Source organism: Poeciliopsis prolifica, unplaced genomic scaffold (assembly GCF_027474105.1).
Source record: "Poeciliopsis prolifica strain line A6 unplaced genomic scaffold, Auburn_PproV2 SCAFFOLD001, whole genome shotgun sequence".
In the NCBI taxonomy this organism is placed as follows: Eukaryota; Metazoa; Chordata; class Actinopteri; order Cyprinodontiformes; family Poeciliidae; genus Poeciliopsis; species Poeciliopsis prolifica.
In genome coordinates this window covers 11,132,666-11,156,797 of record NW_026562376.1, presented here as the reverse complement: position 1 = coordinate 11,156,797, position 24,132 = coordinate 11,132,666, and the positions used below count along the sequence as shown (strand labels likewise).

The following is a 24,132-nucleotide window of genomic DNA, read 5'->3' as shown; positions in this document are numbered from 1 at the left end:
TTAATATAATGGCATCCTGGATGGTGAGCTATATAATTAATCAAACAGTTCCTGTGGTCATTGTCAGTTTATATATATATATATATATATATATATATATATATATATATATATATATATATATATATATAAATTCCCTTCTCACCTACCGCGGGTGGTTCTTATCCTCTGAGCTCGGGTCCTCTACCAGAGGCCTGGGAGAAGTCCCCACCCAGTGAGGGTTCTGCGCAGTATCTTGGCTGTGCCAAGGACTGCACATTTCTGGACTGAGATGTCTGATGTTGTTCGCCCGGCCAAACAAGGTCTGCGTCAGGTGTTGGGGAACCAGAGCACCTTGATGACAAATGGGCTACTGGAACAAGACGGAAATGGACGAGAGATGAAAATGTGGATCTGTTGGAATGCTACTACTCAAGTAACCTAGTCAGAGGGGTTACATGCAAAGACTGGGGAAGGAATGGTTACTTCGACATCCCCAGTCAACACTAAGCGCTAAACAACTAGTAGCTCAGTGTTCCAACATCCGCAAACGGCAACTGCTATCACAACTTGAGATTGACGAGATACAACACAAATGCTACGGCAAAAGGGAGGAACCCGGATGTCAGGACTGTGGGGACTTAACTACAAGTCCCCACCCAGTGAGGTGAGGGGATACACGGCCCCAATGAGCGAAACAGAGCTGAACGAGACTGCTGCTGACCTGAGGGAGAGAATCATGACCCGAATGACAACCAGGCCTCCTCGGCGCCAATTACAACGGCTGAGTGAAGTACCATCAGAAAGTCTCATTGAGAATGTGAATGCAGCATTGAGAACGATCCCTACCATCAGCATCAGCTCAGCACTGATGCTGAGCTGATCTACAACTCAGCATCAGTGATCCTTGAGATACTTGGCTATAAGGGCAACCATGAGACCCAATACCCACCATGGAAAAGACGGTTAGAGGCTAAAATCAAGGTAACAAGGAGGGAAGTGAGCCAACTGTCAGAGCTCCACAAGGGTACAATGAAAAGACCAGTACCCAGAAAGTACAGGCAGATGCCCATACCTGAAGCACTTGAAACTGCCAAACAGAGGCTTCAAGCCTTGGCCAGCCGCCTAAAGAGATACACAAGGGAGAATGAATCCAAAAGGATTAACCGGCTCTTCTCCACTCAACCAGCTAAGGTGTACTCTCAATGACAGGGTAATAACAACAGAGCAGACCCACCAAGGCTGGAGACTGAACAATACTGGAAAGGCATATGGGAAAGGGAGGCGTCCCACAACAGCAATGCACAGTGGCTGATCTCTCTAGATAAGCAAACACATGGATAAACACATGAGCATGGCACAGAAAGGTATCGGTGTAAATAGCAGAGGAGCCAAACACCAACTCCTCGTAGACCGCACAGTTGCCCGAGACTGCAAAACCCGACACACCAACCTGTGCATGGCTTGGATCGATTACAAGAAAGCCTATGACTCAATGCCGCATACTTGGATCATTGAATGCCTAGAGATGTATAACATCAACAGAATTCTGAGAGCCTTCATTGCAAACTCGATGAGGCTGTGGAAAACCACCCTTGAAGCCAACTGCAAACCACTTGCACAAGTGTCCATCAAATGTGGCATATACCAAGGAGATGCTCTGTCCCCGCTACTGTTCTGCATAGGCCTGAACCCCCTCAGCCAAATTATCAACAAGACTGGCTACGGATACCGACTCAAAAATGGGGCCAACATCAGTCACCTTCTCTACATGGATGACATCAAGCTGTACGCCAAGAGTGAGCGAGACATCGACTCACTGATCCACACCACCAGGATCTACAGCACGGACATTGGGATGTCATTCGGACTGGAGAAGTGTGGTCGGCTGATCACAAAGATGGGGAAGGTGATCCGCACAGAAGGAGTCTCACTCCCACAAGGAACAATAGCAGACATAGAGGACAGTTACAAGTACCTAGGTATACCACAAGCAAATGGCAACCTCGATGAGGCCACAAGGAAAGGAGCCACAGCTAAATACCTCCAACGAATAAGGCAAGTCCTGAGAAGCCAGCTCAATGGCAAGAACAAAATCCGTGCGATAAACAGCTATGCCCTGCCAGTAATCAGATACCCTGCTGGAATAATCAGCTGGCCAAAGGAGGAGATAAAAGCCACAGATATTAAGACTAGAAAGCTACTAACCATGCATGGAGGGTTCCATCCCAAATCCAGCACCCTGAGACTGTACACGAGCCGCAAGGAAGGAGGCAGAGGACTAGTGAGTGTGAGAACCACTGTCCAGGACGAAACAACTAAGATCCATAAATACATCAGGGACAAAGCCTCAACAGACAATGTGCTCAGTGAATGTCTCAGACAACAGGGAACGGAGGTTGAAGTGCCAGAGATACCATCATGGGAGGACAAGCCCCTACATGGGATGTACCACCAGCAAATAACCCAAGTGGCTGATATCAGTAAATCCTACCAATGGCTGGAAAAAGCTGGACTCAAGGACAGCACAGAGGCCCTCATCCTGGCCGCCCAGGAACAGGCCCTAAACACCAGAGCAATAGAGGCCCAGATCTACCACACCAGACAAGACCCAAGGTGTAGGTTGTGCAAGGAGGCCCCTGAGACAGTCCAGCACATCACAGCAGGGTGCAAGATACTGGCAGGGAAAGCATACATGGAACGACATAACCAAGTGGCAGGCATAGCGTACAGAAACATCTGTGCAGAATATGGACTGGAAACCCCGAGATCAAAGTGGGAAACACCCCCAAAGGTGGTGGAGAACGCCAGAGCTAAGATCCTGTGGGACTTCCAGATCCAGACAGACAAAATGGTAATGGCGAACCAACCAGACATTGTCGTAGTGGATAAACATCAGAGGAAAGCCGTTGTGGTAGATGTAGCAATACCAAGTGATTGCAACATCAGGAAAAAGGAGCACGAGAAACTGGAGAAATACCAGGGCCTCAGGGAAGAACTGGAGAGGGCCTGGAAGGTGAAGACCACAGTGGTGCCTGTGGTCATCGGGGCCCTCGGGGCAGTAACCCCCAAACTGGAGCAGTGGCTACAACAGATCCCAGGAACAACATCAGACATCTCAGTCCAGAAATGTGCAGTCCTTGGCACAGCCAAGATACTGCGCAGAACCCTCAAGCTCCCAGGCCTCTGGTAGAGGACCCGAGCTCAGAGGATAAGAACCACCCGCGGTGGGTGAGAAGGGAATTTTTTTTAAAATATATATATATATATATATATATATATATATATATATATATATATATATATATATATATATATATATATATATATATATATATTATCCATCTTGTATCAGAATGTATCTGATCTGAATTTTCATTTTCTCCTATTATTAGCTGTACACCTGTGCTTGAATTGGGGATACTGATCTTGCACATTAGACTTAAGATGTGGTAAAGTTTATTTTCTTCAATGCAGCGAACAAACTTCCTCCCATGAAAAAAAGAAAAATTAATGCATGTTTTTTATCATTCATGTGCTCTGCTGTGAACAGACTTTCATCATTCTCATTGGTCAAAGTATTAAGTAAGCTTAGTGCAATAAAATGTCACACATGCATCCTTGATAAAACAAACAAACAAACAAAAAGTGCAACCTTTCAACATCCCAACGACTCAGGAAATTAATAAACTTCCTCTCACTGTTTGGGTAGAATTACAGTCGCCGTCTCTGTGTTTCTGCCCTCAATGATTGTACAAACAAAGGAGTTCATAGTCCATGTTCAATTACTCACGCAAATTAAAATAAGTAAACAAGTTTTAAAGCTTGATTCTGTCTAATTTTAATGTCAAGTGTTGAATTATCTTCTCACATTTTCAACAGAAGAGTGACTCATAGGGAGGCGGAGTTACATTTTCTGAGTGCAGTTCCCACCCCGCAGCTCAAGGTTCAACGACAAATGAAAAATGAAACAGGAAACAAGAATGGGTACGGTCTGTTTTCTTTAAGATTTCCACACAGTTGACTCATATGTGGATATAGTGCAGCAGAAAAACAGTAAGTAGAAATCCATTCAGCTTATTTTGTTTCAAATGAACAAAATGCTTTTAGGAAAATGATTCCTTTCATTTTTCAACACTCAGCATATATGCAGTGCTTTCACTTTAGATAGAGACACTAAAACAAACAATTCCTTCAAAAGTTGTTTTTAAAAAATGTTTTATACATTTTTAAACATCTCTTCACTATGTTTTATAGACTCTGACATTTCAAGCTACCCTTGTGCAACAGGAGATGGCACTGCCTAGCAGTAAAATATGTCATGATAAGGACCTAGATGAGAGGACAGAATGGAAAGAGATTGGCTGTGGAGGGTTTGGTACTGTCTATAAGGTCAGGCACAAAGTCAGAGGGTTTGTTGCCATCAAGCGACTTTGGAATAGAGGGTAAATCCATTTGATTGTAATTCTATTTTATATGTATTGTATTTTGTAAATTTTTGTATATAACTGAAACATTTACATTTTACATATACTGTTAGATGATTTAGCTTTCTCCTTTCAGAACCATTGATGAACTGTACAAGGAGGCTGAATGTCTGACAAAATTGTCCTCTGAGTTTGTTCTGACAGTCTATGGGATTTACAATGGAAATAAGTTTCCACAATTTCGAGAGGGAATAGTCATGGAGTTTATGGAAAAGGGAAGTATTGAAACCCTGCAGAAGGACTTGAGTAGCCCTCCACCACTGCCACTGGCCGTGAGATTGGCCTATCAAGTGGCTAAAGGGATGCAATACATCCATTCAAAGGACTTTGTTCACCATGACCTAAAACCAAGCAACATTCTGCTGGATAACGACTTTAATGCCAAGGTAAAATACAAAGCTTTCAAAGTTCTTTGTTCACAATAAATATGAAATTAAGCTTAGTTGTTTTTCTCCCTTTGCATTTCTCAGCTGGCCGACTTTGGTCTCTCCAGGAAAACTACAAGTGTTTTCCCCAGTTCTGAACAATCAGAAGAGGGGACTAGAGGCACAATAGCATACATACCACCTGAAGCTTTTGCTAAAAACTATAAAATAATTCGCTCTTTTGATGTTTACAGGTAAGAAAAGCATTATACTTTAATCATATAAATAGGAAAAGAAATACGAGACAGAATAATTTTTTTCTCAGTAGAAATCTATCTAATGAGGTTAAATTAAATTGTAGAAATCCGGTTGATTCACAAAAAGAAATCAAAACAAATTAACCCATAGATTGTGTTTAGTAAAGGGAATACCAGTAATAGGTATAGAAGACACTTCCTAATATTTACTTGCTATTTTGTAGAAAAATCTTGTTTTTGTCATGGATTCAAGGCATGTGTATGAGAAAAGTAAAAACATTCACTGACTAGGTGTTCCACAGAAACTTCAAATCTGGGACACTCGTCTATTTTGCTCTTCTCTTCTATTGTTAGGTTTTCAGTTTTGCTTAAATTAGCTAATTGATTAGGCCATTCTAACAGCTTCATGATGACAGATATCAGCTGCTATATTCTTGGCTTTCTGCCACTTGCATTTTAATGTGTTCAGTGTATTTTTGCTGCTGCTCCATTTTATTCAAAACAACATAAGTTATGAAAATTTATTTTGGTGTTTTACATGTTTAAATTACTTTGGTCGATACCAACATTCAGGTGAACTCATAAATGTACCCCTACCATTAAAATTACATTTAATGTAACATATACTCTTTGTTGCATGTAAAAAAAAAAATTATTTGCAGCAGACAGGCATAAAAACTATTATAATTTGATTGTGTAACTGTTGCTAACCTATAAACTAAGATTTTGCTAAAACTCCTTTGGATTCCATTTTAGTGTTCTTGAGTTCCCACTGAGGTCACATCAGTGTCAATTAAAGCGCAGCTGTCCCATATGACCTTCCTAACCTGTGATCATATTTTGTTGTTGTTTGCTAATATAATATTTCTGTTGGTGAATGGTTCGGGGTTTATGTCCTATCAAAGCTAAGAAAGTTAGATTTTTTTGTGTATATTATAAAACCCTAGCAATTTAAAAAGTTGTGTGAACTCTGACAGCTGCTGTACGGCACAAATTTTATGTCAATAGCTCAAGTAGAAAAAAACATGTTTAACATTAAAACAAGTTAAACAACAAAACAACATATATTCTATTCTTGGTTCTCCAGATATGTTTAGATAAAATCTAAGTGTAATCTAGAACATCTGCCCTTTTTCACTCAGCTACGGCATCCTTCTTTGGTCTATCCTGAGTGGGGAAGAACCCTATCCAGGTATCAGTGATTATCTTTTAATCTTTTCCCATAATTAAAAACCTTCTTAGTTAAAATTACAATAACTTATTTGCTTTACATCAAATTTCAAATTGTAAACATAGTTTACACCCATTTCCACATACATGTCTATACACATTCACATTTACCCTTGTTAATGCAGTTTTGTTGTTTTGAATACTTAGGGAAGCCAGTAAGTCTTGTGAAATACAGCATTGATCGTGGAGACAGACCTGATGTCAGTCTTTGCCTGGTAGAGGAGAAAGAAAAGAAGACAGCAGTGATTGAACTCATGGAACATTGCTGGAAACAAAAACCATCTGACAGGCCTGACTTTAATGGTATGAGCAGTTTTGTCATGGAAAGAAGAATGTGCATTGACTCTTTGTCATACAGGACTAAAATCTTAATGTTAATCTATTAGTTACATAAATGTTTGATAATTTGCATGATTCTTTTGATAGCCCATATCATCTGAAAACACAAACTTGTTTTTCTTTTAGAAATCGTCCAAAAATCTGAACCGATTTTCTCACTTCACAAGGATGGAATTGATGCAGCCATTCATGACGTTTTACTGAAACTAAGACAAAATGTAATTCCAGAATAAAAAACGAGTATGTGTTCTTTTGTAGCTGCTACATAATCTTTACTTCCCTTTTCCAGCAGTCAGGAAGTAGCAGCCAGTTTTCTCAGGCAAATGCTGCAGAGTTGGTTCCTTCACCCACTCCAGGTAGATTGATCAATGCTTCACATGGCTGTATAACAACCCACTAATTTTATACATTTCTTTCTGTCTCTTTTAGGAAATGATGTTGTTGATCGTCCCTCAGATAAAGTTCAGGTATTCTCGAGTCTAGATGTATTAAATGTGAGCTTGAAATGAAGGGAAAATATTAAAACAAAAAAGAATATCAAATTTAAGCTGTTTTGTTCTAAATCAAGAGACTTCATTCGTATGTTTAATTAGCATATTTTATTTCAGCTACAGTGAAATAATTGTCCATATTTGGTCCTCATATTGATTTGTAAGTCTCTCAACATTCATGTTTTCTCTGTTCTCAGCAGCCATCTAATGTAGTTGAAACTGAAGATTTAACAGAAGAAGAAAAAGGTCTGTAGCATTTTTGTGAGTTTCTGTGTCAAAAAACAAAAAAATAAATAGGTGGTGATCATGTTTTTTTTTTCCTGTGTGCAACAAAACACTACACACAGTGGCGATTGTTGATGACATCAGGGAAGCTGTGATACAGAACAACACACATGTCATGGCAATTGCTGAGGATCTTAAGAAAAGGGAGATGATCCAAAAAGAAACCTACTCCGAAATTGAGGCGAAAGAAACGAACGAGGCAAAAATGAGGGAGCTCTACAAGTCATTACGTGCAGCAGACCTGGTGAAAGTTGCTTTCTATGATGCACTGAAAAAGCATGAACCAAATATTCTGAAAAGTCATGGTATGATTTCCTCTTATTAGTCATGCAAGGTTTTATTTGTGCTGTTCGGGTTTTTATTTTCTCCTTTTCTCTCCTCAGGTGACACTTGAGGCATTCTTGCATCAGATGATCTAAAGTGTGTGTGGTTTTCATCATTTTTCTTTGTTTCATTTTCAATGTATAAATACAAATTTCAACATGTATCCATCCTTCTTATCTTGAATTACAAAACTGGTGGAGACACATCGAAAAAGACTGAATATATATGAAAAGACACACATTCTTTTTAAATTTTAAAATAAATTTCACTTCATAGTTAGGTATTTGTGAGGTGAAATACATCCCAAAACTATTACTATTACAACTAATATTAATAATTAAAAACTCAGTAAAGATTGACAAAATATGACGAAGCTCAAGGACTATAAATATTTTTGTTACGTGCTGCAAATGTTAGCATCTGGATTAAGATAATGAAAAATGGGTCAAATTCCACTTTTTATTTTTCCACCTCAGTGGGAAAAAGAGCTGTGGAGCCGTGGAGATGGAAGGTTTGTAAGAAGCTTTTCTGGTTCAATCCCTAACTATAACTGTCACAAACAATTAGTCAATCAACTGTAGCTGATGGTAGGAAAAAAAAAACACTTGTTGCATTTTAATTTACTGGAATGCAAATGACTAAAATCATGCTAAAAAATAAAAGAAAAGAGGAATTAGGGCAAAATGAATCTTCTATATCAAATTTTTCTATGGCAACGATTGTTCAGTTGTTTGCAGATTGTTTTTGTGTTTTTTTAAATATTGGGTAGATCTTTAAGACTCAAATAATTGCTATGTTCAGTTTTATTGGCATTTTAGTTTTTTAATGTGTGCACACATGCAGACACCAGTTTTCTCTTTACTTCATTTTGGAGGTGAGACCTAAGTAGGACTTGACATTCACACATTTTCAGAATTCTGGTCCTTCAAGGGGAAAGTGTTACAGCGTAATCTCGGCCCATCCTTCTTCATCAGTGCTGCCTCCTTACTCCACCCTACACACCTATCTCACTCCACCCCATCCTGCTTTAATGCTCCCAATCCTCTTTGTGGGAGAGTGACGTCTGCTACAGTCAGAAACAGAGTTAAGCTCAGCAGCCACCAGGGTGACGGAGTGGAGAGAAGCTCCCAGGCTTGAGGGAAAACAAACACGGCTGGGACCAACTCAACTTCTCAACCTGGGAGTGTGCTGACGATTCTGAACCTACCATCCCTTGATAAGGAAAAAGACTCTTCTTCCTGCTAGAGGGTTTGGTTTCTTACAGGATGAAGTGTTTTCCAACTGGAATATGAACACTCCTGATAACTGACAACATTTTTCAAGGTGTATTTTACTGGTGCTGCATACTTAAGCTGCAGGTATATCTGTGCAAAACTGACAATTTTATAATTTGGTTAAGCTGCTGCTCAGAGGGCAAACTAACTGGCAACAAGTACAAGCTTCCTGGTGTGAGCATGCAATCAACTGAACAACACATGGAGTGTCTCTTGAGGTCTGCCAATGTTTACCTGGAGTGCAAAGTGTGATTCCAATTGTATGCAAAAAAACTGAAGAGGAGCGTGCGTGTGGAGGTCACAGAGCTGGATTTCCTGGAGATGGAAGGTCATGGATATGACCGCTTTGGAGAAAGTGACAGGGACAATTACCAGATTGATTACAGAAGAATTGTAGGAGACATGGAACCAGCACGGCCTCGCGTCTCAAACAGAGATGGGGAGCAGTCTCAACACTCCTTTTTGACTCATGCCTACCCGCCGTCATATGGACATGGACATGAGACTGCAGCCCAGAGGTACAGCGCCACACGAATCCAGGCTGGATATGAGCCAGAAAGGTCAGTGTCCACATTGAGGCATCATTACTTTCAGTTAACAGTAGGAAACTGTTAACTGAAGCATAGTACCATGAAAAGGGAAAAGTAATTCAAATATTCTCACTTTCTGTTGGCAACAACCACTTCCCATTCCAATCTATTTATCAGCAACCTTGGCAGCCAACCAAATCCTCTTACCTTGTGTGCTGCCGTCATGAGTATATAGAAGGAGTTTCCATTGATGGGGATACGTTCCGGTCTGCACTCCTGATCTAGGTACAACAAGAGTTATGCAGAGGTCAAGACAGAAATAAACATCATTTTTAGATAAAGATTTAGTAAAGGTTTTAATTGTTATTGCTGTCAGACCGATCGTAATCTGTCAAATTACTTATGAATCTGAATCATTCTTTTTCAAAGAAATGTTTGATTTAAGCATTGCTCTGGCTGTTGCTTGTTAAGATGTCAGAGGTGGCAAGTTCAGTTGATGTGTTCATGTTTCAGCATGGCGGACTACTTGATCAGTGGAGGAACAGGTTATGTTCCAGAAGATGGACTCACAGCACAACAGCTGTTTGCTATTGGAGATGGGCTGACATACAAGTAAGACTTTACTGAAGCACACACACTGCTAACCTACTGAGACCACTGCAAAAATGCTTTCTGCAGCACTTCCACCTGCAGCGAGCACAGACTTATGCAATGAGTTTCATGGTAGCTAAAAGTTACAGTGATGACACATCTGCTTAGGCTTTAAATGGAGGATTAAAATGAGTAATAGTACTTTAAAGGATTCTGAGTTTAAAAGCAGTATGCTTGTGTGTGTGTGTCATGGTGTTGGTATGAATTTAGTGTGGAAATAGCTATCAGGGTAGCTTCCTTGTGGAGGTGTGTGTGTGTGTGTGTGTGTGTGTGTGCGTGTGTGGGTGTGTGTGTGTGTGGGTGTGTGTGTGTGTGTGGGTGTGTGTGTGGGTGTGTGTGTGTGTGTGTGTGTGTGTGTGTGTGTGTGTGTGTGTGTGTGTGTGTGTGTGAGACAGAAAAATAGGGAATCGGAAGGAGAGATATTAAAATAGTGCTTCACTTCATTGCCAATTTTATTACAATATAGTTGCATGAGTTGCTTTTCATGTGTAGTAAGTGGTGCAAGCAGTTACTCGTTCAATTATTTTACACAAATTTATAACCTGGAGTAATGTGAAGGTAGCTTATGTTGCATTTTGTAACTACAATGGGTGCTTAATGGTAAAAGAAGGGAAATTTAAATCTAAGCTAACTTTTATCAAATTTTAATAATTTAACAATTTGCAGCCATTTGACGCAGTAATTACTTCTTCTAAATATATTGTTATTAGTGTTATTATTATTATTACTATTATCTACTTTCTTTCCATTTTCAGTGATTTCCTTATCCTCCCTGGTTTCATAGATTTCACGTCTGATGAGGTGGTGAGTAATTTTAAATATATGGGTTTTTATAGGCAATACTCTTACTGTTTGTGCCCCAACTTTTGCAAAAGTATTGATACCCATGAAGCTCCTATACTGGCTCACATTACAATCATAAGCACCAATTTATTTGAGGTTATTTTATATGACAGACTCACACAAAGTATTACATAATTTTCATAAATATATTTTACAAAAAAATCTGAAAAGTGTGCTACAAATATATATTGAGTCCCCTACATAATTACAAAACAATAGAATCCATCTCTTTTTAATTATGTCCTCTTATGAATACAGTTGGCCTATGCAGTTTGTTAATGTGCCTTAATAAGTAAAGCAGTTAGAACCAAATAACACATCAGAGAGGTCAAGAATCATTTTAAATTTAAATTAGGTTATAAAAAAACATATGAGCATAGGGTTATTTATTTCCCTTTCTCTGTTTTCAAGGTCTGCTGGGACATTAAATTAATTTTATGCCTGCTCACATGGGTGGTTGCCTGTTAGCAGGTGTTCAAAACACACATACACACCTGCGTCTTTTAGCACTTAAGAGCTAAACCCAGTAAATAACAGTTCACTGTGTCCAAACAGTCTCTTACGTGTATTACATTGTAGTTTTGAAAACTATCACAGAGTGAAATTATGGTTCACCATTTTTATTTTATTTTAAAGGACCTGACGTCTGCACTGACAAGAAAGATAACTCTGAAGACTCCACTCATTTCATCACCCATGGATACAGTCACAGAGTCGTCCATGGCTATCACCATGGCAGTGAGTACAGACTCTGAACACATGCACTGTGCATCTCAATTCATTTAACATCAGCTAAAAAGAAATTTAAAGCAGAACTTCCATTATATGAAAACATGCCACACATAGAGATAAATTTCAAGCATTTGTTTGGATTACTTTTATGGTTCATGAGGAAGTGCCACAGTCAGAGGCATTTCCTCATGAGTGTCTGTGGCACTCATGAAGAAAAAACACTGATGCAGTGATACAAATTAAAGAAAGACCTGGCCAAAACCTTAGTGTTGATGCACTTTTTTGGCAAACATACACTTCTGTTTAAACATCTATTTTCTTATATAAAACTAATGTTTTACGAGATAAACAAATTTCAAGTTTGCATCCGCTGTAAGCCATCACTGTGCATGTTCGATCCATCCAGGATGACTTTCAAGATCTGGTCACAGCAGCTCTGATTAAAATATGCTCTTGACCTGTATGCTGACCTAAATAAATTTTCCATTTTCATCTAATGGGGTACTTATTTTTCCTTGTTTCCATTGTTTCCCTCTGGGTGATGTTAGCTGATGGGAGGGATTGGAATAATCCATCACAACTGCACTGCTGAATTCCAGGCCAATGAGGTGCGAAGAGTCAAGGTAAACTGACAAAATAAGTCAATATAGACAAAAACTTTCATCTTAAAAATAAAACATGTCAGTGGAACTATGACCTTATTTGTTCACAGCATGGACAGCAATAATGCTACACTGTGAATAAACACAGATGTTTGTTGTTTTTTTGGGGTTTTTTTGCCAGAAATTTGAGCAAGGTTTCATCACAGACCCAGTGGTAATGAGCCCACATCACACAGTGGGTGACGTGTTTGAAGCTAAGACACGCCATGGTTTCTCTGGGATCCCAGTGACAGAAACAGGCAAGATGGGCAGTAAGCTGGTTGGCATTGTGACCTCCAGGGATATTGACTTTTTGTCCGAGAAGGATTATGAGAAACTTCTGGAAGAGGTGGGTCTCGAGTTGTTTGAACTGGGAACAAATTTGTCTTATGAACATATCATGCTACACCCATTATTCTGTCATTTGAAAAAGTGTATTAACATCAATCAGTCTATACAGTTGCAATATTTTCTAATACAGGCCATGACAAAAAGGGAAGACCTAGTTGTTGCGCCAGCTGGAGTCACGCTAAAAGAAGCTAACGACATACTGCAGCGAAGCAAGAAAGGTAACGATTTCAAAAGGTTCTGCTGCTGAGAGGAAAATGAGTCGGATTATGAAAGCCATCTCCTGGTTTTACTGATTTTAAAATTTGATTCTTTCAGGAAAGCTCCCCATTGTGAATGACAGCGACGAGCTTGTTTCCATCATAGCAAGAACTGACCTGAAGAAAAACAGAGATTATCCTCTGGCTTCCAAGGACTCACGCAAACAGCTGCTGTGTGGGGCTGCCATTGGTACCAGGGAGGACGACAAATACCGACTGGACCTCCTCATGCAGGCTGGAGTGGATGTGGTGGTTCTGGTGAGTCTTGAGTATTACATGTTTCAGATTTTGATGGTTTACTTTATATTTGTTAAGGTAAACTCAAAAATAGTAGAGTATGAAATGTAGCAATAACTACTTCCTAAATCTTAATAGTATCATTAACATTTTTTGTGACAAATTTGTCAATAACTAATTCAGAAATAACTAATTAGTTATTTCAACTTTGTAATTTTTTCTATAATTTTCCTTAAACCTTCACACAGTAACCAAGTGCATCATAGGACTTTGAGCAGAATATTTCACCTTTGTAAACCAATGAAGCCTCTTCAGTTTGAATGACCAAAAAGTATCACAGTTTAGAACAAGGTCACCAAATGTAGGTCCCCATCTCTGGAGATTGTTCTCTCATTTTACTATTTATTCCTGTGGTCGCCATGAATATTATTTGTATTTTCTCCCAGAAGCAAATGCGAATTTGCTCCATTTTGATAAATGTATTTGTTACAAATACATGTATTTGTTACAAATACATTTATTAAAAGTACTTTTTTGTGTTCATTGGGTGCAGCAAAGCTGCAGCTGAGCTTTTTTTTAAATTCACCTTTAACAGGACATGAAATTCCCTTGATTTCTAATAAAGTTAGGATGGATGAAAGTGCTTTATTGTTTATGTTACATGTTTTCTAGATTGTCTTTAAAACTATAAAAAGACAAAAGCATTTAGTGAAATTAAATAGCATGTTCTATCTCTATGGATCCATCTTCTGATTGCAGGACTCGTCTCAAGGAAACTCAGTTTATCAGATCAACATGATAAACTACATTAAACAGAAGTATCCCGATCTACAAGTGATTGGAGGAAATGGTGATTGTGCTGTCTGAATTACATCACTTTGACCACATTTGTTTCCTTCATCTTTCAGCTGTTCTCTGTTCCTCTGTCTCTCTCTAGTGGTGACAGCTGCACAGGCTAAAAACCTCATAGATGCTGGCGTAGATGCGTTGAGGGTTGGGATGGGCTGTGGTTCTATCTGTATTACCCAGGAGGGTAAAAAAAACGAAGCTGACCCAAAAATGACCTAAACAGCTATTTGATCTACATCATTTTTTACACGTCAACTACTTGTTTCAGTCTTATGTTGTTCATTTCTTCCTCAGTGATGGCATGTGGACGACCTCAAGGAACATCTGTTTATAAAGTTGCAGAATATGCCAGACGTTTCGGAGTACCAGTAATCGCAGATGGAGGCATTCAGACAGTGGGGCATGTGGTGAAAGCTCTTGCTCTGGGAGCGTCGACAGGTAGAAATGGGCAAGAGTCCCAAATATTTACCACTTTCTTTGGTTCTGTGGGGATATAATAACTGTCCCCATCTTGCAAAATAAGTGTTTAACTGTGGACATTGTTGAGCAAAATGTTCTTGCCAAACGTTGCAAATGCTTCACTCCAAAATTGTATTTTTTCATCAGTGATGATGGGGTCTTTGCTCGCTGCAACCACTGAGGCTCCTGGAGAATATTTCTTTTCAGATGGTGTGCGTCTGAAGAAATACAGAGGAATGGGCTCCTTGGATGCAATGGAGAAGAATAACAGTCAAAAGCGTTACTTTAGGTATAAATGCTTACAGCATTGTTGTGGATAGTAGGTGGCTGATGGCTCCCCCTGGAGCCTGTAGGACAAAACCACTTAACAATTACTTTAAACAACCATATTTGAATAACAATTTTTTTTTCTTAATAAAGTTGTAATTGACTGTTATTGTAAAATAGTGCAAAAAAATATTTTGTCTGTATGTCTTGAAGTGAGGGAGATAAGGTGAAAGTAGCTCAAGGGGTCTCAGGATCAGTTCAAGATAAAGGTTCTGTCCAAAAGTTTGTTCCTTACCTCATTGCTGGGATACAACATGGCTGCCAGGACATTGGAGCCAGAAGTTTGTCGATTTTAAGGTCAACACTTTATGAATTAATTTATTTGAGCTTTTGGTGGTGTGAAATCTTTAGCAAGTTTTCACTGTGTGTGTTGGGTTGCAGGTCAATGATGTATTCAGGAGAGTTGAAGTTTGAGAAGAGAACCATGTCTGCTCAGATGGAGGGGGGAGTTCATGGGCTCCACTCGTAAGCATTTCCCTTGGCTTTATATCTCTTTTATTGTGCTTTAGAATTTGCATGAGTGTGTTTATATTGCCACTTCATCTGTTTGGGACTTATGATTCAGTATTGACTTTTACAAGCTATTCATTTTTTGCTTCCTTAATTTGCTTTTGTCTGAGCTGGAACGAAATTAAACTGTTGCAACATCACAACAATCTTTTTTCTTCTTCTTTTTGCCTTCTTGGTGTCATATTAGATATTCTTTTTTGCCATGTAAGTACTTGCATACCAACATCCTCATCATTGCTTGACTCGTCTGAGCTGAATGTAGCTATTTTACTAATAAAATTTATGATCATGTTTTTTTTTTTGTTTGTTTGTTTATTTTCAATTGTAGTTACAAGAAGTGGCTTCAGTGAGGCAGGAGGGCGAGGAAGCATGCGATCGGGACCAAATGTCCCGACCCCAGCTGCAATGAGCCGATGCAATGGACTCATGTGAATAGAGAGTTGACAATAAGATGATAGAGTATATTTGCAAATGTCTCTCTTTGCGTTAAATCAGGATAAACAGCAAGATTGTGGACAACAAAAAGTCAAACTACAGGACACATTGATCATTTGATGAACTCTTCTTTTTTTTCTGTTTTTGCAACGGTAGAGGGTTGAAAAAGTTGTAAAGAAGACATATTTTAATCAACAGGCACATTTTAAATTTGAAATACAAGAGGATCTTTTCATTTGAATTGAATCTGATAGAAATCTGTGTATATATTTGTAGAAAAATACCAAAGCATTTTATTTCACATTGTTCAAATTTATCCCTTCATAAGAAAGTGTTTTCAAGATTCAATAATTAGTAGTTTCCTTTTCATGTCATTCCTGATTTTCTTGATTTGTATCTACCTTACATTGTTGACCAAAATCTATCTTCTTCAAGTGTTTATTGTTATCATGACAATGCTTGGTATTTTGTCTGTTTACATCCACCATTAAAAAAGAAAATACCTACTGACTTCAATTATCATTGAAACAATACAGAATTAAAAAAAATAAAAATAAAAATAAAAAATTATATATATATATATATATATAATTTTTTTTTTTAACTTTTTTTTTATTTTTTATAGATATATATATATATATATATATATATATATATATATATATATATAACTTTTTTCAATTTGGTAATTATTATCATTGCTATCATAAACAATTCCAGGAAAATGTCTGAAATTCGTGCAATTTGCATCCAGCTGAGTTTATTCAGCTGTTCCAATAATGATGTTTAACAACATCATTATTGTTCTCATCTACATAAAATAAGAAAAACATTGAAGTGATAACTAGCACTGTCAGAGCAAAAATATATATAGATTTTTTGAAGTCAACATTGTGACACATTTGTAAAGTTTTTATAAGTACTTTGGCATACAAAAAGAAAATATTTAATTCTTACTTCTCACAGATAGTCAAGAATTTGTGATAAACATGTCTGATCTGTATGCAGACAATTGAATATATAATAATACAGGCTATGAACACAATGTTAAACAAAGAAAGAAAGAAAGTACCACTGCAATGCCTCTTCCCATGTTTACCTTAATACTTCCTAAAATCTTTATTGTAAATCTGCTTTGTGACCTCCTGTATTGGAAATACTGAGTTTATGAGAGGCATAATAAAATGTACACTATGAACATTATGTGTTAAATTGTTGATACAATAGTTAGCAGAATGACAGTGTCTCAATTAGTTCGAAATGAAATGAATTCCGGTATTTATTGAAATACTTAAAAATTTTACTTTTCTCAATGGCAAAGCTGTAGATCAGATTCACAAGGTTTAATTTTATTGATGAATGTGTGTAACTTAAATTCAATGGAACACGTAGTCAAAAACAAATTTCCAACTCATATAAATAAGGATCTAATAAATGCAAATTTATTCAACAACACGACTGTCTAATTTCTGTTTCTTGAGGTTTTGCATCATATTTTCTGTTGGTAATCATTTAAAGTCAGCATGGTTAGTTATCGCAAGTTCTGACTAATATGTTGTCACTGGGTCTTTCACATGAAATAGTATGAAGATAAAGAAGTCAGATTTGTATACATTGAAAATTTGTTAACATTGAAATGTATGGAACATTTAGCATGTTTTAATGTCATAAACATACAATCTTTAAGATGTTTTGGGAGTTCGTGGTTCTTCTTCATTTTCCACCCAATAAACTTTAAAGAGAAGCAAATTCTGTGACAGTAAAAGGAATTATGAATGCTACATTTGGCTTGATATTTGTGTTGTGGCAGAAAAACAAAAATGCCAACTCTACTGAATGGCTATAACAGTCGTTGTAGCTAAAGCTTATTTTAACTCCATTTGGTGAAGAGAGTCAAAGATTCCAAAGAAAATCATTTTTTTCCATCCTTTATTTCATTTCCCACTGTTGTTTCAGGGTTGACATTTAAACAACACATTCTTGCTATGCAAATGTTTCCCTTGCTGAAATAAAAACATATATACATATAATTTGCTAACAATAAGAAATTGTCTTATTTTCTCACCAATGGTTTGGCGAGTTAATTATGAAAACATTCAAATTTCTTGTAGTAAAGTTAGATCTACAGCACTTGCACTGCTTAAAATTTGTAGTTTCACACTTTATATATATATAAAAAATCTGTGTTTATTTTTGCTATTTATATTGAGCATAATGAACATAGAAAACATTCCCTCAGTGGAAACCTTTTGAAGTTATTGGGTAATTGCTGTATCTTTTTTTTAAATTTGAATTTTAATCTCTAAATTAAACAGCAATAAATGTCAAATGAAGATGTGGGGCAAAGATCTTTAACTTCACACCATTTGCTGGACAATGGTCACTGAATGCATTTTTTTGTGTCTTTCACAGTCTCTTTGATCAGGATTAGACAACAAAAATAATTAAGTATTTGCAATAATTCATCCAAGTTGTTATCAGAATATCCCACCCAAAGTGCAAAAAGCTTAGTTGATCTGTACTGCAGATAGATCACCATTTTCGTCCATTTAACAGGAATTTCACATGATAAACAAAAACTTGAGCTTGAAGTCTTTATTGTAAGAAACCTTTGTAAGTTTACTCCAAACTAATGTTCTGAGCAAAAAACATCGAGCAGATATTCTGCTTGCAAACGTTTGATGCCGTGGACTGATTTCTAAATTGTACAAGAATAAGAGTGTAAAAAAAACATTTTTGCAAGATACACAATATTTACAGATAATTTTTAGGCCGCATTAAATTAATAACATACATTCTACCTACATTATAGGTGATAGTCTCTTTATTATTTTAAACTTTGAATTCTTAACTTGCATAAATTTTCAAATCTTTTTACAATTCAATAGTGTCACTGCACATACTCAGGGCATCAATTTGTTTGCATACATTAACAAACTCTGCTTGTACTGCCATATCCCATTCAAGCTGCTTGCTTTCACTTAAATGCTTAGTCACTGGTAACCGGCCGGACCCTTGACTGTCTTGGGATGCTAAGCTCAGGGTTCTGTATTTCCTGTGATAAGACAGAGAGGGTATTGCCCTTGGAAAGTTGCTTTGGGCAATACATTGCCCCCTGTTTGTCCATGAATTTGAACGCAACTTTCCTGTTTGTTTTGGATAGTTGCACAAACCTTGGGTTGAACCAGTAATGCTCCCTTTCCAGTCTATCTGATCCGTTGGCGCAAGTGCTTTCCTGTGAGACATCAAAGACCCATGTGGTTGAGAAGCTCTGGAACTGGATATAGCATTCTCTTGATCCACGTCTCCACAAGATGAGGCCCGGTGTAGAGTATCTACAGCACTTTTGGGCCCCTGGTTTAATGAGTCCTGGGCAGGAGAGCTCAATGAAAAACTAGAGGAAGTATGGAATAGTCTTTGTGGACTAAAAATGCTGTGAGAAAATAAGGACTCACTAAAGAGAGCCTGGTCAATGCTGCGGGACAAGTCTATGGGAGATGGGGGTCGGAGATCCCCAGTGGAGTCACTATCTGTACCTATGCTATCAAGTGATGATAGCTGGAGCTCGTCTGCATTTTTAGGTTTGCTGGGTGGTTTTTGAGGTGTGTGTAAAGGCAGAGTACTCTTGTTTGCGCTCTGCTTGTTTGCACAGTCTACTTCTTTTTCAGGACAGTCAACCACTGAGCAAAGAGGAAGCGCTTCTGACTGCTTCTTGGCATCAATATTGCAGACCATCAAGCTTTCCTGTTTAACCTGGGACCAGGACTCAAGAGTGGAGAGAACTGGAGAACTCACTTCTTCCTGTGAGGGTCTCCTGTGTTCTCGCAAAGGGGAGTTGCAGGATAGACGGGACCAGGATCCTGGTCTGCTGCTATTAATGGTTTTCAAAGAGGGGTTGTTGTTACAAAACAGAGGATGTGTGCCAATAATGCATAATCCTAGACACACTCCAATCTCACAGAACCTGTAGCCAATCTGGTAGCCCCACCAAGGCCAGGGTTCGAACCCAAAACCATCAATTCCACCCAAACCAAGAGCATGCAAGATCCCATAAAGCTGAAAACCACCACAGCCCAACAAGCACAGTGAACTTCCTATTCCAGCTCCTGCTGCTCTGTCCCAGTCTTCTACTTTGGAAAAAGGGCAAATTACAGGGCGTATCATTTCTGGTGATCCGCCAGTCTCTCCATTTTCACTCAGCCTGTAAATGTGTTTTGTGTTTAGTTGTTTCAAGCAGTAAAAGATGAGGTAGGAGAATGAAAGAAAGATAGCTATTAAGACAAACAAACCCTGAGGGAATAAAATGACCACAGTGGGGACACTGTGAAATAATTGGAGGAGTCCAACACACCCAAGTGAGATCATAAACTGCAACAGGCACATACACAGCAAAAGACAAGGCTTTGGCAAGGCTGAAAATGAGGTAGAAATAGCAATTGGTAGTGAAAGATAGCTGCGTGAGTGCAAGGACAGAAGGAAAAAGGCCAAGGAGAAGGCTGATATTAAACAGGGCATTGGTAATTCTGAGAGTAATTGAGTGACCAGAGGAGGAAGACGGTATTGAGAATTATAAGCGTCATACAGCAAACTGAAGCCTTGGATGCCTGCAAATGCCAGAATGAAGAAGTGTAGCATTATAAAAAGTCCAATTCCAGGGGGGCACCGTAGAGGCAAGCCTAACAGGCAAACCACAGAGATTAGGCAAATCAAAGTAAAGACAGATCCCAGACCATAGATATGTGCTTCCCATGCAAAGCCCCATGTTGCAAAGGCAGAATTCCAGTCTGAATACAGAGGAACCAGAAGGGCAGGACTGAGAGCCAGAGAGGGAAGCGAGGGCTCACTTGGTGTAAAATCCTCTGGAGAGCTGGGAGTCCAGGACTGATCTGATGTTTTACAGGGTGTGGTGGGTATATCCATGTCACCCTCGAGCAAAAGTGTGCCAGTGGCCTTTGGGACATTTAGGGTGTCATCTGTAAAGAGAAGAGATTGTGACACAGGAAAATATTGTGCACTTACTACGTTTTTGGAGCAGCTCATGAGATTAGACATTAAATAATATTCGAGTCAGGAGTACAGAATGCAATATGTTGAAAATATTGCAATTTTTGCAATATTTCTGAAATGTGTTTGGTTGATTGAAAGAAATTTTTAACATTTTTAATTATTTAAGTGAAGTAAATGCCAAAAAAGCAATAGAAATGTTAACTGTTTATGTGAACAAAAACTGGGGTTTTAACAAATAATAATAATGATAATAATAATAATAATAATAATAATAATAATAATAATAATAATAATAATAATAATAATAATAATAATAATAATAACTGTTTGTGCCTACAACATCCTTTTTCCATTGGTTTTCTGTCAAACCATGTTCTATTATTTTAAATTCTTTTTGATCACCTATTTGAATAACAGCAACATGATTATGTCAATACAAATTATAAAACAGGCAACTCAGGCAATCATCTCTTAATTCCAAAGGCTTTGGCTTTTAAAATGAGACCAGAAGTGAGCAGTGAGTGTATGTGTGAAGTCAATCCATAATAAAACAGAGCAGGCTTGCAACTGGGAAGCTCTAAGTGGGTCACACAGAGAGAAATGGGAGCAAGAACAAGTTGTATGCGTTGGTGTTCATGTGAACATAACTGACAGTGATTTGTTTATTAACCAGTATTGACCTGATTACTGTTTTTGTTTTTGGGATGTAGCTATTAAACAGGGTCAAGATGCTATGAGAACCTAGTTGTATTCTCAATCAACTATAAATGATTGATTCTGTGTACAAGAGATATGAATCTCTATGTGGTCATGAAATAAAAGGCTAGAACGTAAAGCTGGTTAGAAAATTAAATGTGTCCTATTTAGAGAACTTTGTTAAAGATGAAGTTATTGTGTTAATACAGAGTCAGCAATCACTATTGCAAACAGTGGGTGTTAATCTCATTCAATATCAATATTGTGGTCCAACTAACAATAACTAAGCTAGATTTGGTTCGGCTGATTTGTAATTTGGTAAACATTAGTGGAGTAAAACATGCAGATGGAGGAAGAACCATGTATTCCAGTTTTGTCAAAGTGCACTTCCCCCAATCATGTAAACACAAACTCCCCTGACAAGTGACTGTGAGTGCATACAGTAAATAATGGTATGAGGCATCTGATCACCATCCGAGGCAGTGATCAGCGCGGCACACTTTGTGAATGCAATCAATGTGTTTTCGAAGAGTTAAATATTAGGGAATTCAAATGCAATGAAAAGACTAAGAAAGAAAGGTAACCAAAAGTAACAGATTAGAGTTGTAGAGAGAGTAAATCCCAGTGGTCACAAAAGATGTAAAACATACTTCTTTAGAACAAATCTACAAAATATAAAATTGCATCTTCCTGTGTCTTCCTGGCAGGAGCCAGTCACTGCATGTTGGCATTTTGGATCATTTTGCTCGGCTTGTTTGGCTACATTTAGTGCAAAACATCTGCATCAAAAATGCTGCAGTGACACAGATTCTGTTGTGAGATGCTATGTGGTCAAATTTACTGCTGTACTAGTGAAGTATGTGCTATGAGTGAGCTCATAAACTGCTTTCCTGTGAACTGAAGACTTGATTCTTACCTATGGCTCCCTCGGTGCTTATTGTTACTCTGGTTGAAATAGTATCTGCAATAGAATTTGTCCCAGTTTGATTTTTCTGTATGAATGTTGGAATGCCTTCAGTCCGTCCCTCGTTGTTTTTTGCTGCTGATGGAGTTTGGTAGTCTGGGTTATTGTCTGGTCCAATGAATGGTGATGAAGTTGAGTTCCAATCAGGAATGGGTGATGGAAGAGAGTCAGAAAAAGGTAAAGGAAAATGAATATCAGAAATTTCATTCTGCAATGTTGTCAATGTTTGCTCATTCTCTCTGATTTGCGGAGGATGCTCTGCAGACACTTGGCTTCTCTCATTTGACAGAAAATGTAATGTTTCCTTTGTTGGATTTTGTAGAGCCTTTCCTAACAAAGATTCAGATGTCTGTACATCCTCCACTAGAGTGGTGTCCTTCTTCAGCATGTCTGAAGGCTTTGATGTGAGTCTTTCATCATTGGGATAAGAAGGAGATGCCTCAATACCTTGAATGTCACTATATTCTCCAATTACACCTTGTCTGTCTAAGTCCTCAGATGACGAGAAGGGCCAATTCAAAGGGCGATTCAGGAAGTCAACATTTTCAGGTCCAAACATAAAACTGTCTTGTGCCAAACTTGATTGCCGAAGTTTTTCTGTGGGTTGTGTAAGAAACCGTGTCGCTTGGTAGTAGTCAGTCTCTCGTGTTTCTTTGGTATTTTCTTCAGTGAAAGCAGTAGCGTGAAGTAAGAGAGAAAATGAAAGAAGGAAAAGAAAATAAATTTTCCACAGTGATCCCATGCTGAGGGTCTCCAAGCTTCACTGATTGTTGTCTGTTCACATGTTTGGACTGTAAACATCAGGATGTCAGTGATTCAATTTGTGACAAACCTGGAATAGAAGTGAAAGACAAATGATGCCTCTTCACACATTGTATATCTCCAAGGTATTTGCAATAAGATAGATTAAACTGCATCATGTGGGTTTTGGACACTGCAAGATTACAAAGTAAAAAAATCTTTAAACAAACTGTATGTAGCGGTCCTATTTTCTCAAAATCATTCAGATTTCAGTTTTCTTACCTCATAAGTGATCCGTTCTGCTGCAGCCTTTTCAAGCATATAAATCCCTCTGTGCTGCTTCATGTCTGCAGTCTCGGTCTGCACCGCACTGTCTCTTTTCATACTCACTATGCTGTGCCTCTCTTCTCTTCATCAGCCAATCGACTCATGGGACAGACCCCACCTCCTCCGGCCAGCTCCAACCCTCCCACATGCTGCCGCTGGACAGATCTGACAGCGAGACTGTTTGCAGCAACATCTAGATGAACATTGTCTCCTTTTTTGGATTCAGGCACTGAAATCCTTCTGAGAAAAGAGTGATCGTGAAAGACGAAAGCCACAAGCATGAGATAAGATCCTTTGCATGCTCTTCAGGCTATCAGTAGTAATAGAGAAAACTCTGAGGTATTCTCTATTTAAAAGATATGCGTATTCAAAACATTGAGCATAACTAACAGGAGCTGTTAAACATACATAAATTATTTATTCATCCATACATTTGGTTCAGAAGCAAGCATTCATAATTCATGAAGATGCTGTTGTGCGCATGTGCTGACAATATCTATTCATGGGACTTATTATTTAATGAAATATGTCTTATCATTGAGTC

At 38.2% G+C, this 24,132-nt stretch overlaps 3 protein-coding genes across 12 annotated transcripts in view; 2 read left to right on the top strand and 1 right to left on the bottom strand.

The window, feature by feature from the left end:
- The window catches only part of LOC129367423 (receptor-interacting serine/threonine-protein kinase 3-like), a 30,344-nt gene extending 22,426 nt beyond the window's left edge, over positions 1–7,918 (top strand). Inside the window, exons 2-13 of one of the 5 annotated variants that reach the window (XM_055041827.1) lie at positions 3,862–3,966; positions 4,237–4,424; positions 4,543–4,852; positions 4,937–5,085; positions 6,231–6,280; positions 6,466–6,621; positions 6,784–6,875; positions 6,947–7,013; positions 7,087–7,124; positions 7,346–7,394; positions 7,496–7,738; positions 7,817–7,918. In XM_055041827.1, the coding sequence (XP_054897802.1) occupies positions 4,273–4,424; positions 4,543–4,852; positions 4,937–5,085; positions 6,231–6,280; positions 6,466–6,621; positions 6,784–6,875; positions 6,947–7,013; positions 7,087–7,124; positions 7,346–7,394; positions 7,496–7,738; positions 7,817–7,827 (1,317 nt within the window). In that variant the 5' untranslated portion in view covers positions 3,862–3,966; positions 4,237–4,272 and the 3' untranslated portion in view covers positions 7,828–7,918. Of the gene's footprint in view, positions 1–3,658; positions 4,036–4,236; positions 4,425–4,542; positions 4,853–4,936; positions 5,086–6,230; positions 6,281–6,465; positions 6,622–6,783; positions 6,876–6,946; positions 7,014–7,086; positions 7,125–7,345; positions 7,395–7,495; positions 7,739–7,816 lie in introns of those variants that run through there. The other 4 variants (XM_055041836.1, XM_055041845.1, XM_055041855.1 and 1 more) reach the window with 4 other exon arrangements.
- Positions 7,919–7,997: 79 nt separating this feature from the next.
- On the top strand, positions 7,998–16,357 carry impdh1a (IMP (inosine 5'-monophosphate) dehydrogenase 1a). 5 transcript variants are annotated; one of them, XM_055041792.1, is made up of 16 exons: positions 7,998–9,591; positions 10,075–10,173; positions 10,968–11,016; positions 11,692–11,793; positions 12,336–12,410; positions 12,571–12,777; positions 12,910–12,997; positions 13,095–13,294; positions 14,033–14,123; positions 14,211–14,306; positions 14,417–14,560; positions 14,729–14,870; positions 15,062–15,205; positions 15,290–15,373; positions 15,606–15,622; positions 15,747–16,357. In XM_055041792.1, exons 1-16 carry the CDS (start codon positions 9,353–9,355, stop codon positions 15,848–15,850), a joined length of 1,881 nt encoding a protein of 626 aa, XP_054897767.1. In that variant the 5' UTR covers positions 7,998–9,352; the 3' UTR covers positions 15,851–16,357. The 5 variants fall into 5 exon arrangements, with proteins under 5 accessions (XP_054897767.1, XP_054897758.1, XP_054897749.1 ...); XM_055041800.1 differs by adding an exon at positions 9,739–9,846 and having other exon boundaries at positions 9,501–9,591; positions 15,062–15,373; XM_055041783.1 differs by having other exon boundaries at positions 15,062–15,373.
- A 1,418-nt stretch (positions 16,358–17,775) lies between these two features.
- On the bottom strand, positions 17,776–23,628 carry prrt4a (proline rich transmembrane protein 4a). 2 transcript variants are annotated; one of them, XM_055041490.1, is made up of 3 exons: positions 23,544–23,628; positions 22,473–23,352; positions 17,776–20,826 (listed from the first exon to the last, which is right to left on the bottom strand). In XM_055041490.1, exons 2-3 carry the CDS (start codon positions 23,260–23,262, stop codon positions 18,728–18,730), a joined length of 2,889 nt encoding a protein of 962 aa, XP_054897465.1. In that variant the 5' UTR covers positions 23,263–23,352; positions 23,544–23,628; the 3' UTR covers positions 17,776–18,727. The 2 variants fall into 2 exon arrangements, with proteins under 2 accessions (XP_054897465.1, XP_054897472.1); XM_055041497.1 differs by lacking the exon at positions 17,776–20,826 and having other exon boundaries at positions 22,041–23,352.
- Between the last annotated feature and the right edge of the window lie 504 nt (positions 23,629–24,132).